This window comes from Corvus cornix, chromosome 3, assembly GCF_000738735.6.
Source record: "Corvus cornix cornix isolate S_Up_H32 chromosome 3, ASM73873v5, whole genome shotgun sequence".
Classification (NCBI taxonomy): Eukaryota; Metazoa; Chordata; class Aves; order Passeriformes; family Corvidae; genus Corvus; species Corvus cornix.
In genome coordinates this window covers 113,569,353-113,585,202 of record NC_047056.1, presented here as the reverse complement: position 1 = coordinate 113,585,202, position 15,850 = coordinate 113,569,353, and the positions used below count along the sequence as shown (strand labels likewise).

Here is a 15,850-nt window from a genome sequence, read left to right as displayed (position 1 = left end):
TCCTGACACAGGGCATGTTTTGACTTTGAATTTTCAATCTGGGGGGAAAAACTGGTTCTTGGTGTTGCTTCAGGAGGTTGTATCTGTGTTTCTACATTATTACAGGCTCGTAGGAGCAGAGGGGAGCTCTGACTGTCACTGTCAACCTCTGAGGTCGCAGACTGGTGACACTCAGAACATGCCCATCCCCACAACTCATGTCTGAAGCTACTCCAAAATCCCATTTTCCTACGGATGGAATTTCCTTCATGGCTGCTGCAGCCATATTTCTGTTCTGTTGCACAGATCAAACACCTCCAAGTGGTTTTTTCCCCACATTTCAGTGTTTGTTCTTTTTCTCACACCTTCGAGTCCCTCTAGGCCAGAGGAGCTTCTTGCAAGGAGGGCTGGTTGTTCCCTGTCCTCCTGCCGGCCCTGCTCCACATCCCTGTGAATTCCCAGAGGATTCCAGTCTCACCCTCACCTCAGGGAGCGCCAGGCCCTGTCTCAAACGGCTCCCTGGACGTTTCCTCGTGCTCTAGGCGGGCTGGTCAGTCACTTCCTTAGGCGTGGTGGTTTTTCCAGCTGTGTCACCACCTGTCCCAAAGCCGCTGCTGCAGGTGACTCCCTGTTGGGAAGATTTCATGGGCATCTCCCCACGATTAAGCAGCCCCAGACCTTCCTGCCACGCCGATCCTTGAGCCATCTGCGGGTCTTTCTTATCCCGTTGTGCACCAGCTTTATTTCTGTTGGGATCGGGATAAATCTGCTGCTTGTCATCCGTGTTCCCTCTTGTTCACAGTCCTCGTCCCCATGGGTAATAAGAATTTTCAAGGTGTCAGAAAATTTCAAGGGGTTTGGAGATCTCCCTCAGCTGTGACGAAAAGCAGGGAACCTCTTGCTGTAGGCCAGGTAATTTAATGGCCAGTGGGTGTTTGAGATCACAGAATCACAGAATGGTTTGGGAAGGGACTTTAAAGATCATCCAGTTCCAACCCCAACACCTTCCACTAGACCAGGCTGCTCCAAGCCTCATCCAGCCTGGCCTTGGACACTCCCAGGGATCCAGGGGCAGCCACAGCTTCTCTGGGAATTCCATCCCAGCCCCTCCCCACCCTCACATCCAGGAATTCCTTCCCAGTATCCCATCTATCCCTGCCCTCTGACAGCGGGGACCCATTCCCTGTGTCCCGTCATTCCAGGCCCTTGTAAATGGCCTCTCTCCATCTTTCTTGTGGGCTCCCCTCAGGTCCTGGATGGCCACAGTTAGGTCACCCCAAACCTTCTCTTTTCCGGACTGAACACTCCCAGTTCTCTCAGTTGCTGGAACTGTTGGAATTCCACGGTCATAGTGCCAATGCCAGCGTCACCCAAATGCTTACAGAGGAATTCACACCACCATGAGTTTGTTCCTTCCCTCCACAGCTTGGTGGCATCTTTCAGGCTTGCTCTGGAAGGTCTCTGTCCTTGAAGGGTCAGGTTTTGAGCCAGGTTATCGATTCCAGAAAGCCCCTGGATGTCTGTTCGTTTTGCAGCTACCCTACAGACCTTCCTGAAAAGAACATCCTTGTGTCTTCTTTTCCAAACAAACCCTTTGTGTATAAAAATGTTCGGGAAGATAGACCTTGTGAGCATTTTCAAGTTCAGCTGATCTCCCTGAAGAGAGAGAGTTTTGCTGGGTTGACAAGAACCCGGCAGTTGTACCTGGCCAGTGCCTTGAATTCCAGAGGGAGGGAGACAGGGAAACCCTCCAAGGAATACAGGATCAGTGTTGACCATCCATGAAGCGTTTCACTGGCATTTTTCCCAGGAGCAGCCACAGCACCTGGTCCTATCTAGGTTAATGCCATCAAAGAAACGACTCTTCATGATTTGCAGACTAGAAAATATTGCACAATTATTCAGGGCACGGAGAAAAGAGCAGAAGTACAAATAAAGGCCGGGCCCTCACAGCGGTTGAGCCTTTTGTCCGAGCCAGCACTGGGCTGTGCAGCGCTCTCGGTCATGCTCCGTGGAGCCAGGGAACAAAGGAATCCTGACGATGTTTGCTTTGGCTCGAGGCAGGGAGGGATGACTTAAATGTGTCCATAAATGAGTGGTGAGCTACGATGAATCTTCCTTTTCTCTTTTTCTCTCTCCCCAGGTCACTCAGATGAGCCGTCCAGATCTGATTCTGTTCCTCATGAAGTATCTCATGGCCTTGGTCGTTGGGATCCCCTCGGTGTTCTGGGTTGGAAGCAAGAAGACCTGTTTTGAGTGGGCCAGCTTCTTCCACGGGCGCAGGAAAAAAGAGTGCGTACGGATATGTTACGGATAAACTTCCCTTGCAGTCCTGGAAGGGTGTTTGGGTTGGTTTTTCATGGAGGGAAAGGCAGGAATGGATGGAAAAGTCACCAGAATGGAGCAAGGAAGGACAAGGCAGGCAACAGCTCAAAAATTGCTCATTTCTCCCTAATTATTCTTCGGTCCTAGAATCAAATCTACATTTGTCTGTCTTCAAAATATTTTTAACAATAATTGTCAAGTGAACACTGCAACTACGCTGCCTCTTACTGAGAGGTGGAATTAAAAATTTTTATTTATAAATGTGCATCTAGCCAACTGAACCAGACCTTTGAATTGAGATGAAATGCAGGTTCTTCTCACCGTGGCTGCAGTTGAAAGCCTTTGTCTCTGCTTTTAATCTTCCTTATGCATTAGTGCTGCAGAGCAGTTTGATAAAGTGACAGTAAGAATTTCTTGGAGCTTCTCTAAGGTTGGAATTAATTTAGATTAAGGTTGGAATCAATTTAAAGACCATTTGTGTGATTTTGTGGTAGCCATGGGTGGATACTTTCATAATAAATACTGTCTTAAGGTGTTTTAAAACAGATCCACAACGACAGAAGCCTTTCGGTGACTCCTCCATGACTTTTGGTCCATCCTTCAAGGGTTCAACTCGGGCTAAAATAGCCAAGAGATGCTTCAAAATCAGGCAAATAGGGACATTCTAATGTAAATAATGGTCTTACTTGCCAAGCCATGCTGCTTGTTCTGTTTGTAGAACAGTCACAGTGCTGTGATCACTTTTCTACCGCAGTAATTAACGTTAATTGCTCCGACCGCTTCTCTTGCTCAGAGTTGTCAACGAGAGCCGCCAAGTGCTGCAGGAGCCGGACTTCGCTCAGTCCCTCCTGAGGGACCCCAACACCCCCATCATCCGAAAGTCCAGGGGCACTTCCACCCAGGGCACCTCCACCCACGCCTCGTCCACCCAGCTGGCCATGATGGATGACCAGAGGAGCAAGGCCGGCAGTGTCCACAGCAAAGTGAGCAGCTACCACGGCAGCCTGCACCGCTCGCGGGACGGACGGTACGAGCGTCCTCCAAAAAATCGTGGAATCACGGATGGTTTGGGTGGGAAGGGACCTTAAAGATCATCACATTCCACCTCCCTGGGACACCCTCCACTATCCCAGGTTGCTCCAAGCCCCATCCAACCTGGCCTCAAACAATTCCAGATGTAGGGAGTCCACAAACTCTCCAGGCAAATCTTGTATAGGAGATGGGACAGGCCCCTTCCAGCTGGATGTGTGGCCGTAATTATGCTCAAGCTGGATGTTCTAGGGCATCTCCTTTCCCTGTTAGTGTCTGGACTGGAAAGAGAAAAAATACCGTGATGTTTGCAGAGTCTGAGCTGCTTTTTGTGAGTTAATTGCACAGCAGGCCTGTGTTCTGCGCTGGTTTTCCTGCACGGCAGCGATCCGTGTTACATACACCGTGTGGGAAAACAGACCTGCCCCAGTGTCAGCTCGGCGCTTTGGTGGCTGCTTTTGTCCGAGTGTCAGTTGATTCTGTGTCCGTAAATACTCCTGGCCCTGCCGAAGTAAACAGGGGCACCGGCTCCCGCTCTGACTCGAGGTGGAGCTAAGGTTTACAGCGTAATTTATCACCAGGGGTTTCACTCCGCTGATTACCAATTCCAGGCGTAGCGCTGGAGTGAGAACCGAGCGGGACCCATTGTGCGAGGAGCTGAAAGGCTTTGCCTGGGGCTCTACCGAGTGTGTACCGAGCTGAGCAGGGAATGCCGCTCCTCACAAGAGCGCCGGCATCTATTTACATTCTTTAGCAGCGCGGCGGTAACGCCGGCAATAATTGCCCTGTGTTTCCCTAAATTAGGTACACTCCCTGCAGCTACAGAGGCGTGGAGGAACGACTACCTCACGGCAGCATGTCGCGACTGACTGATCACTCCAGGCACAGCAGCTCCCACCGGCTGAACGAGCAGTCACGGCACAGCAGCATCAGGGACCTCAGCAGCAACCCAATGACACACATCACGCACGGCACCAGCATGAACCGCGTCATCGAGGAGGATGGCACCAGTGCCTGACGGCGAGGGAGAGCTTGGAGTGCTCGCAGGGCTCGCGGTGCCTTCCTCAGCGAGGTGACACCTCAGTATTATCCTCATCCTCTCGTCAGGTGCTGAATTTTGGGCATCAGGAAGCCGGAGTTGGCGTCTCCGTGTGGCAGCCACGCTGTGGGACTTGCCTCGGAGCTGGAGGGTTCAGCTGTCTTGAGTTACTGAGTAAAAAGCTGGTTGTCTCCTCTGAACCTCTCTGTAGGTAATTATTTATATGATAACTGGTCCTCAGCAGACACAACTACTGAATTTCTTATTCTCCGTGGAAAACAATCTCCCCCTTCTCTCTCCCTCCTCCCTCTGTCCCTCCTCCCTTGGGCTCCGCGTGTCGGGAGGTGCCACCCCCCAAAACTCGGTGTCGGGGTTGTGCTGGGAGTTGTTCTGATGAGACTTAAGGGAACTCTTGATGGTTGAAGGAATCCCTCCATGCACCTCCCTCGAGGCACCCGATGAGGGGACGCACCCAGCGCTGCCCGAGGGACGTCTGATCGAGCTGGCAGCGTTTGGTCACACGGGAAACACCACAGGAATGAGCATTATGGAGAAGGAAACTCTTCTGAGGATCACCAGCTCTTCCCAGAGCTGTCCAGGCTCAGTTGTCGGGAGGGTGGGGAGAAGAGAGGGGCAGGGAAGAGTGATTTTTTTATAACTTGTATTGTCCTTGCTTTTTTACAAAAGACTATTTAAATTTTCTACTCGTTTACAATTTCTGTAGGAAGAGATGGGTTTTAAAACCAGTTATCTAGATAATATTCAGCCATTTATTTTTTCGAGTCATGTACAAAAAAAGCTGAGATTGCCTGTTCCTGATCTATTTAAAAAAAAATTATAACAGAAAAGCTGAATTTGTCACCCAAGCAGGAATGTACAGCCCAGCCCGTCCCTTACAGCCAGAGCAGAGCCTGTTCACAAGCCCCAGCACCCGGGTGAAGAAGGCTGAGGCCAGAAGCACCAGAGGAGTTTATTCAAGGATGCCCCACCTTCCTGGTGGTGTCATGGCTGGTTTGGGGAGGATTCTCTGTGCTGAGCAAGAATTCAGAGATGGGAGGGAGAAATGGAGGCAGGAGCTTCCCCCAGATGGGGAAAAAGCAGGATGTGGCAGCTGGAAGCCCACGGCGTTCCTCGAGGAGGAGACAGGATCCGCAGTAAATTGGTGGCTCCTTCCCAGCCAGGTTATGGATCCAGCTCTGCTACAGGTTGTTCTCATTCCCTGCTATTCATGGCAGAAAATTCTCAGTTTGGGCTTTTTTTTGTGTGGAAAGGATCTGTTGGGATGCACTGGAGGCAGAAGTCGAGGCCGGTCGAGGACGGTGCTGTAGATCTTCTGGAGCGTCTGCTGCCGAGATTCATTCAGCATGAGGAAACACTGCTGGCATGCAAACCTACCTCAGTAATTACTGCAGATCGCTGCTGGGAAATGAATCCTTACTTTTGCATTGTCCTTACATAATTCCCTTGCTGACCTGCTGGAGGCATGTTGAGAAGCCTTTGTGCACCAACCTCGAGGGCAGGGCCGGGGCAGGAGCTCGCGGGGCCGTCCCAGGCAGCGGGGCCAGAGCTGCTCCACAATTAACTCATTTTAATTGCAGCTGATGACACAACAGCAAAGCTCATAACCTGTGTGCTGTGGAATCAAAGGCTGCCCCGGGAGTCGAGACAGATTTATCCCAAATTGTCTTTCTTGCTTCCACCGGGTTTCTTGCTCCAAAGGAGAAGACAAATAGAGCCCAGCATGGAATAACAAAGCTCTTTGCTGTCGGCCTGGGGAGGGAGGTGCTGCACCCAGGGCCCTGGGGCACAGCAGGCTCTGCTTTGTCTGTTTGCTCAGCAAACAGCCCTGGGGGCCATCCACAGGACCCCAGGGATAGCCCTGTCCCAGGAATAACTGCCCAGATCCACCTGGCTATGGGAAGTCCTTTTGAGTGACTTAAACTGGAGAAGCTACAACTCCCTGGAAGCCCCAAGGGTGAAACCTTTGTTGTTTTCAAATTCGGCTCCTCCTAACAAATGTGCTGCTTTAAAGGGGTGATCTGGGAGAAATCTGGATCTGCGGAAGGAGCTGGGAAGCTGACTTTTCCTAAACACTGGAACGGAACTAAATAAGCTCACGGGTTCACACTGATCTTCTTGGCTCAATTTCCAGTACTTTTTTTTTTTTTAAGTAAGTTGTAGCAGTGCTTTGACTTGTTTAGAGACAGGGAGAGGAACGCCGATGGAGTTTGGAGAAAGATCCTGCTGGAAATGTTGTTAATTTGTGAGGCTCAGTCCCCATACTGCTTCCAGATGGGAATATCTAAGTCATTCCTTGCTCATGGATCCTAAGGGCACAGACTCCTGTCACCCCAGAGAGGTGATTAAACCTCAGACTGGAGTTCTGGCTGGGTTTTTTGCCTCCCTGCCCCCTCCCTTCTACCTTCAACACCTGAGGCAGCACACTGTGCTCTCTTGGCAGAGCATTCCTCCTGGGAGGAGCATTCCTCACCCATGGAAGAATGCCCCAGCTCTGGTGCAGTTCCCCAAATGGGGCTCACAGGGCTTCAGCTCCCAAATCATCGTGCCCAAGGGCTCTGGAGTGCATCCCAGTTTGAATGTGACCCCACCACCATCTCTGGCAGGGGCACCAGGAGTGGTTTTGGGGTGCTTTCCTACCTGGTGAGAGCTCCAGCCCGGGTGCCTGGTTTGTGGGATTGGTGCCAAGCTTTACATTCCCCCCGAGCTGAAACCCCCGGCCAGGAGGGCATTTCTGCAGTCACTGCAGTGCTCTGTGGGCTCCGGGCTCCCCGGATGTCCCTGCAGCTGAGCACACGTTCCTCATGGAGTCCCTACAGCACTTCGTCCCTCCCCAGCAGCCACCAAAGGCTGGATCCTCTCTCCCAGGGAACAGGCAGGGAAACTGGACAATGCCTGGCTTCTCCAGCTCATCCCAAGCTTCGTGCCTCCCCCTCCTGCGCACACGATGGCTGCAGCCCCAAAACTCTGCTCTGTGAAATTGCTCCGTCAAAGCTTCCCGTAAAACGCACGGCTTCTCATTCCCGGTATTCCCAGGGATCTCCAGCTCCTGTTTTACCAACCCAGCTGCGCTGACAACAGATCCCAGATCCCCCCGAGTATGTGCTGTTCCTTCTTAATCCCTTCGTAGCTCCCGTGGTTCACTGAAATATCCCGGATCGGAGCTGCAGTCGGTGTTGCATGGAAGAGGCCGCTCCTCTTTTTTAAAGCATAAACAATCCCAACAGCAGCAAAAAGCCACACTTGGGTGTAGATGTGTTCGTGTTCTCCCTTTTCCTCCAGCTTAGACCCAAATTTTGTGCTGGAAGCGTTAAGACACCAGCTCTAGGGGGGTCAGTGGTGAGCAGCGGATGGCACTGGGAGGCTCCAGCTGAAATACGGTCACGGCCAAATCCAGCACCGCTCCCATGTTGTTCCAGCAAGGAGGGAAGGGAAAATCCCTCCGAAAGGGCACAAGGAGAAGAGTCAGGCCAGCTGTAGAGCAGTGCCCACCCTTCCAGGGGAGCTGATTCTCCAGCCCAGCTCCAGGGTACTGAGGATCACAAAATACCAGTGGGGAGCCGGCAGCTCCAGGTGCGTGGTGAAACCAGGGCACAGCAGAGCAGCCCCTGCACAGGAGACATCCTGAGGTCCACCTCGAGCAGCAGAATGCCCAGTTGAATGTGAAACTTTCCCCCATCCCCTTGTGCTTCTTTTGTAAAGGGATCAGGATGAATTTTCCCCGGAGGCGGGGCGTTCTCCCAGTTTTTGCCCGTGGGGTCCGTGCATGGGGAACTCGGTGCATGTGATGCGCTGCCGCCTCTTCCAGCCCTTCCCTTGGCACTCCGGTGTCCGCGCTGTGACAACATCCAACTCCTCAGGAGAGGGGAAGGAGCCCCCATGGCCGTGAGACCTCCACATAGCGGAATGTGTGGGGCAGTCCCTGCCCGTGGCTGACCCCACTTGCACTCGGCTCTTGGTAGACTTTGTTTACAGTAGTCCAGTGTGGGTTTTGTAACGTTTAATTTTTAGCACTTTAACTGTGAGTGTACAAACTGGTTCCCTTGTAGTAGGTGTACATTTTCATTTTAGACCTTTGGAAGTTTTTAATAAAACAATGGAAAACCCCTTGTCTCTCTGTCGACCGGTTTTCAGTTCATCTCTGATGGGCATAATCACACCCACCCTTAAAAATCCAGTTCAAAGGTTAAATAATTAATTATCAGATTTGACTCTGGCCAGCAGCTCTCTGAATTTGAAGAAAGACTTTCTAGCCTTAATCTCGCCCCAACATCTGCACTTGTGGACGCCGGGCACCCTTCCAGCAAACACAAAGCTCTCTGCAGATTTCGGGCTCTGGTTTGTTCCGCCCTTTTACGAGAACAGACCGCTCAAACCACCAGCATTTCACAGGCAGAGAGGAGCAAAGAGCAGACAGGTTTGGGAGCAGCAATGCCAGGGATGTTTGGGGATTTTCATTGCCAAATCCAACCTGAGGACAGGATGACTGATTTATTTGAAGGAGCTGTCTGGCATTTGGGCGGATACGTGGTTGTACGCTGAGTCTCGCATGGCTGGTGATAAAATAACTCCTGTCACTAATTACTGGTGCTCACTTAGGTCTCATTAGATAAATAGTTCAGGGATGAAACTTTAGGAGCTGCTGGTCTCCCTCATCTTCCTAAATTTAAACTGTTGTGGGTTGTGAGTGACCAGTTCTGAAGTCAAGCAGCCAAAAATGTGATCTCTTGCAGCTGAGGAGGATTCCCTGTGCAGCTGAACCCGTCGGGGATGAGGAATGGGAGCTCACAGCATTTTTCTCCCCTCTGTGCTGCATTGCCAGGTCCCAGAGGGGTTAATGCAGGGTTGGGGAGGAGATGGAGTCACCTAGAGCTTGTTTAGCCCTCTCCAAGGTGGTTTAATGACCTGCAGGTGAGGACAGTGGGAGGAGCATGGAGAAAGAGGAGCTGGAGGAGGGGGATGTGGTCAGAGCAGAGGCTGAGGTCAGTTCAGACCCCTAGGCTGGGATTAGGGGTGGGAGTTTTTTAGTCACCATCACATTCCTGATGTGCCTGAACACCCTGGTTGCTGTTTTGGGGCCAGCTCTGTCTCTCAGCCCTGCTAGCTTGTGCCCTTGTTGTGATTTCTCCTCCAGTTTGAAGGGAGAAGAGCATCTGGCCATGCACTAATCCTAAAGGCAATAAAATCAGAATCATGGAATGGGTTGGGTTGGAAGGCACCTTAAATTTATCTTGTAGTTCTCCCCCTGCCATGGGCAGGGACACCTTCCACTATCCCAGGTTTTCCAAGCCCTGTCCAACCTGGCCTTGGACACTTCCAGGGATCCAGGGGCAGCCACAGCTTCTCTGGGCACCCTGTGCCAGGGCCCCCCCTCATAGGGAAGGATGTTTTCCTAATATCCAATCTGAACCTACTCCAAGAAATCCTTTGTAACAAAAGGCTGAAACAAACCAGGTGGAAATAGGAAGATCTTTTTTTAAAAAGTCATTTTCTTTAGAGTTATCTCCAGCTCAGAGCTCTGGCCCAGTGGGATAAAACTGCCGGCCCTGGAGCGTGACCGTCCGGGATCCACGTTTCCAACGCCCTTGGCTACCGGTCCGACTGGTTTTTATGATAACACTCCAGGCACCTTTGATTGATATCCAGTCTCCAGTTTCAGTGCCTGCACCTGTTTGCCACCTTTTCCCAGCACCCACATCCTGCTGCTGTTACCCACCGGCATCCCCTGCTCCCCCTCCATCCCATGGGGACATCCCAAGCGGAGAAAGCCGCTTTCTCCTCACCCATCTCTTTGATTTTGGGTTTTATGAGATCCCACCTTCCCCTTTGCTTCCTGCCCCCATTTATTGCCTCCACACACCCCCCCTGCAGTACTTCAGTGCATTTCAAAGCCTCTGCATCTCAGGAGCTGGCTTGAAAAATTTCCAGGGTCTCCCAAGGGAGTGCTGCATGAGTGCTCAGCAAATTGGAGGTATCCTGATACCTGAAATGGTGGGAAAGCTGCAGAAGGATGGATCTGCAGTGCCAAATGGTTGCCAGCCTCTTCCTGAGCTGCTGTAATTCAGTATTTTAAATATAAATATTCCTGTTCGGTGTAGACATATCCTCCGCTGCTTCCCGTTCAGTGCTGGTGCAGAGGGTTCCTGCCTTTGGGAGAACGTGCTGAAAAAATCCCTTAAGGCCCTGAGTTGCAACATAATCCAGCTACAAATCCCACCTGGAATCTGTCAGAAGGGACGAGCCCCGACATTCCCCCGCCGATGCCTTCAAAGCCCTCTGATCTCCGCCATGGAAACGACACCATCAGATAAGGCTCGGCCCCTGCCAAAAGACACAGAACATCTGCTCGGCTGCAGAAAGCAGGATTAGGTAAAAGTTAACCTTGTTCCTCAGTTTTAATTTTTGGGAGGCAACTAGCCCCCAAGTTCTCCTTTGCGGGGGGGTGGGGCTTTCATGGTGGTCCCCAAACTCTGAGGATGAGGTGCCTTGGGGACGATGGCACCGATGCACAGAGGGAGCAGGGCCATCGATGTGCTTGCTTGTGGAAGAGCAATAAAATCAGGGGCTAACCAAGAGTTTGGACCCCATTGAAAGAATTCCAATTTCTAGTGACAAGATGAGAGGGAAGGCCTCAAGCTGCGCCAGGGGAGGTTCAGGTTGGACATCAGGAGGAACTTCCTCACAGAAAACATTGGAAGGGGCTGCCCAGTCAGGTTTGGAGTTCCCATCCCTGGAGGTGTCCAAGGAATGACTGGGGATGGCACTCACTGCAAGGTGCTGATCAAAGCCTGGACTTGATGGTCTCAGAGGTCTTTTCCAGCCTAAATCATTCAGTGAAAACCAGAAACCATCTTTAGTTTTCAGCTCATTTTCTCCACTGGAAATGTTGCTCCCCAAAAGCAATCCCCAAAGAACCTGCTTGTTCCACAAAAGCTCCTGGCACTCCCCTGGGTGACCCGACCTTGGCAGCAGCCCAAGGAAACGTGAGCCCGCAGCGCTGCTTGGGCAGGTGAAGGGTTAACCCTGGTCTGTGTGTGCCTTTAACTGTGAGCAAAATCCCCGAATCCTGCCGGAGCTCGTTAGTCCGTGAGCGGGGTGAAGGGACACGGCGCTAATTGGAGTGACGGCCTCCGGAGCTGTGAGGAATTAGCGGCGGCACAATGAGGAGGTGCCGAGTTCGCGGCCGTTGACAGGTGCCGGCTCACCCCCGGCCGCCCCCAAACCCCTGACCCCTGTCGCTCACTGCCCGTGACCCTCCCGACCTATCCGCGGGGCACTGCTTCCTCCAGCTGCTGGGGAGGGATTTTCATCCCGTCCGGAGCAGCTGCTGTTGGAAAAGCTCTGACTGGCCGGACTGAAACTTTTGTTTTTCGCTGGAAGTGCAGGAGGGAGGAGCCCTGCGGGCCCGGCGGTGACGGTGGATGTCGCAGGGACATCTCCGTTCCTCCCTGGTGCAGCAGTAAATCGAATTCCCGATGCTGCTCCTGCCCCAGACCCTCCGGGGCTTTGCATCAGCCAGATTAGTCGGACCGGGGTGGTGCAGGAGCAGAAAAAGCTGCACCATCCCACGAGCTCATGCGCCCAGTACTGGGTTCAACCTGGCTCCTCGGGAGCCCGTTCTCCTCCTCCTCCGCTCCCACTGTAATCAGAGCTCGTTGTACATTTGTTTCCCCCGTATCCTGTTTTCTCAAGGATAAGCCATCCTTAAATGCTTTTCCTCCCTCCTGGGACAGCGGTGAATTTGGGTCCTTTTAAAAGAGCTCTTGGAACGGCACTGGGTGCAGGGAGGATGTTCGGCTGTGCAGGGGTGGAGCGATGCTCTTGAGAGATGCTTGTGGGGAGGAATTGGTGCTTGGGGTGCTGACAGAATCCTCGAATGGTTCGAGCTGGAAGGTTTGGGAGGATGTTATGGGAGAAGCCACGATGCTGATGCTGTGCAAAGTCCTGAGCGCCGGCAATGCCCCACATCTGCCCTCGGGAGCTGCTGCTCGGGGCAGTTCGGCGGGATCCACAGCTTTTCCACCCAAACCGCGGGGCAGAAACCTCTCCGTCACTCTGGAAGACGAAAATCTCCAGGGAAATGGGAGGGCTCATCCCCGCCTGTCTGACCACGAGGCTGGGACAGTGCTCGGCCTCGCGGCTGGATTTGGGGAGCCCACGGGGGCTCCCTCCTTGGGGCCAGGACGGCTGCGGAGAACCAGCCCCGGAAAGCGGCGTCCCCAGGGGCCAGCCGGGATTTTTAAGGCAATAGTGCCACCCTGTGCACCGCGCGAGCCCCGGGCTCACAGTGGCACCAGTGGCCCGAGTGGCACGGATGGATGACAGGCAGGAAGCTGGGGGTGGTGGCACTGGGGATCAACACCCAGGGTGGGGATACGTCCATGGATACGGCCGCGGCAGGGAAAGGGTGGCATTCCCACGGGAATCAATCGATCCCATTGCAGTTGGGATCCTGCAGAGGCCAGAAATGTCTGTGGTTTGTAGGGACACCATAAGAGCTAGAGAATCATGGAATGTGCAGAAATCACATCAAACTCGGTGCTTTCTGGAGCTGCAAACGGGAGCTTTGTGCTAGTTTATGCTTTTCCCCATCTTTTCTGGTGCCTGGACAATGCAAGTCCCCTCCTCTGCTCCATGTCCTGCCCTGGAGGGAGATGTGGGGGGACAGACACGGCAATATCCCATCAGTGACCCTGCAAGAGGAGTCCCACGTCCTTTTCTCTGAGCCCCGTGATGGACCAGCACCACCTGGGAGAAACCCCATGTGGGATATCTGGGACAATTTAGTTGTCACAACTTGAGGCCTCTAGGAGGGCTGGGGACAAGCAGTTATTTTGTGTGTGGGTGATGGGTGTGTCCCCAACACCCCAGAGACCAGAAACACCCCAATGAGTGTCTCCTCACCACCCCAGAGACCAGAAACACCCCAGTGGGTGTCATCTTGACACCCCAAGTGCCCGAGGGTGCCTCCAGGTGCAGCTCAGCTCCTGTGAAATGAGCACCCAGGAGGATGGAGCAGAGCCCTGTCCCTGGTTTCAGCTCCCCAGAATTTCTCCCCGCAGAAAATTTCAAATCCCCATCATGTCCAAAATTCCTCCATGCCTATGTACCCCAGACTGTTTCAGGGTGTCAAATGGGGACAAGAAGCTTTTGGGACATTTTTAGGGTCAGGCTTTGCTATTTTATTTCCCCCAAAAGTGTGCACACGCTTAAGGGCACACATGCAAATCCACACACCCTGTATGGCCCCACAAAGGCTGTTGGGAAGTCATCTCCCATCCTATAGGGTCTATATGGGATCCTCAGAGTGGAGGGAGGGAGGGAGGGAAGGAAGGAATTCGGAAGGAAGGAAGGAAGGAAGGAAGGAATAAGGAATTCGGAAGGAAGGAATTCGGAAGGAAGGAATTCGGAAGGAATTCGGAAGGAATTCGGAAGGAATTCGGAAGGAAGGAATTCGGAAGGAAGGAATAAGGAAGGAAGGAATAAGGAAGGAAGGAAGGAAGGAAGGAAGGAAGGAAGGAAGGAAGTCAGTCCATCCCTGGGCTGTGCAAATAAATGACAGGGAGGCAGCAGGGCATTGGGGAGACTGTTTTGCAGGCAATCTCTGCTGCAATGCACGCCCCCAGTGAGCTGGAAGTGCAGCCACTTCCCTCTCTTGGATCCCAAAGACTAATCCTTAGGGGATAACAGACATAAACCTCTTAGCCAGCACGCTGTCAGTGCCCATCGCTGATGAGCTGATTAAAAACGAATGGAAAAGATTAAATTTACCCCCTCCAGGTACCCCAGGAGCTGCCCCGGCTACAGGAGATGGAGGGGAGATGCTCCTTGCTGGCTTTGCTCTTCTCCATTTGTCTGACCAGACCTGGATGCTCCACAGAAATGTTTCCAGCCTTTGTAATCTCCACAAATCCCATCCCTGTGCTCCACCAGGAGGTCCCGGCAGCACCGGCCCCTTTGAAGATGTTGGATTATCTGTGTGCAAGCTGTCACCTGGAGCTGGAGGAAATGGTGCCAGGAAAATCAGTTAGAGACAAAATTTCCCATAAGGGACCCCCTGTCCCCATCCTTGGTCACCCCCTGGGGACATCCACAATGTTTTACTTTATTTAAGTTGTTGTTCTAGACAGACGTTGCTGCTCTGGATGTGACACTTGACAAACACACCAGGAAAACACGGGATTTCCTGGGATTTGAGAAATATCTGCAGCCCTCCCCAGAATTTGGCCAAATGTTGATTGGGACAGGGACTCTGATCTCCACAGAGTCACATCCCTGCTCCTGGGAAGCAACAGGAGCATGTAGAAAGACGTCATTGGAACAGAATGGGGACTTCGGTTGAAAAAGAGGCTTTTTGAGTCAGAATGAGCTACTGGCAGGGCCTGAAATGTCTCTTCACGTCTGCAGCAGACACAAGGTGGCACCAGAAAGCCAAGTCCTTCCTGTGAGGCTGCTCTTGCCATGGAAAAGCGGAGAGACAAGTTGGAGCTCCAGCTGTGCACACACCTGATTGCTGTGCCTCTGCTTTTCCTCAGAGTCCTTCAGCAATTCTCCTTTCTTGTCACTGATGGCTCTTTTCCAGGTCTTGTCCATGACCTGCAGTTGCTTCTCCTGCCAGAAAAAAACCCCAGGAATTACATTAGTGGATCGTGATGCAAACCGGGAATGTGGATCAAGGCTTGTGAGGTCTCACTTTCAGAGCAGTATTTGGGCTTTAAGCCCATTTTTGGGGTGACATCATCCCATTGGGACCACTTTTCCTCAGGGTTTTGCTGAGCTCTTGGTTGGCCTTCGAGCAGGATCCCAGTGCTGGGCTCAGCAGAGCAAAACTGCTGGAGTGGTGACCCAGGGAGGTCAAGCCACAAAGTCTCGTTAATATTTAGGTGATTCTGCTGCAGAGCTGCATTAATTACCCACCTGAGATGAATTAATTACCCACCTGAGATGCATTAATTACCTGTCCAAGCAGCCTGGGCACAGAGGAGAGGAAAGGTCTGTGGGGAAAAGCAGGGCAGAAAGTGTCAGGGCTGGGTCTGGGGACTCTGGGTCACAGCCCCAGACCCACCCTGGCCCCACATCCTCCTGCAACACCCATGGGTACATATAATCCATCAATCTATACATTTCCAGTCCATCAGTCTATGCATTTCTATAACTCTATAACTCATTCTATATGTGTCTAATAAGGTCTCATAACAAGGAGAATACTCTGAACCTTGCACCTCCAGCCATGAGTTTCACCCCAAGAGCTGATGTGCCCCAACATCTGCCCCTTCCTCTTCAAACCAGTGCTTCCCACTTATTTTATAGAGGGGGTTTTAAGACACCTTTTTCGGGTTCTGCCTGGGAATGGACACAGAGAAGAGAAGGCTCTGGAGAGATCTTAGAGCCCCTTCCAGTGCCTAAAGGGGCTCCAGAAGAGCTGGAGAGGGACTTGGGACAAGGCCTGGAGGGACAGGA

General features: G+C 52.3%; 1 protein-coding gene across 2 annotated transcripts in view; it reads left to right on the top strand.

Annotated features, from left to right (window-relative positions):
- The window catches only part of FZD3 (frizzled class receptor 3), a 48,217-nt gene extending 39,714 nt beyond the window's left edge, over positions 1–8,503 (top strand). For both annotated transcript variants that reach the window (XM_039568379.1, XM_019293042.3), the window contains 3 exons: positions 2,123–2,271; positions 3,098–3,331; positions 4,138–8,503. In XM_039568379.1, coding sequence (XP_039424313.1) covers positions 2,123–2,271; positions 3,098–3,331; positions 4,138–4,351 — 597 coding nt within the window. In that variant the 3' untranslated portion in view covers positions 4,352–8,503. The remainder of the gene's footprint in view (positions 1–2,122; positions 2,272–3,097; positions 3,332–4,137) is intronic.
- The last annotated feature ends 7,347 nt before the right edge of the window (positions 8,504–15,850 follow it).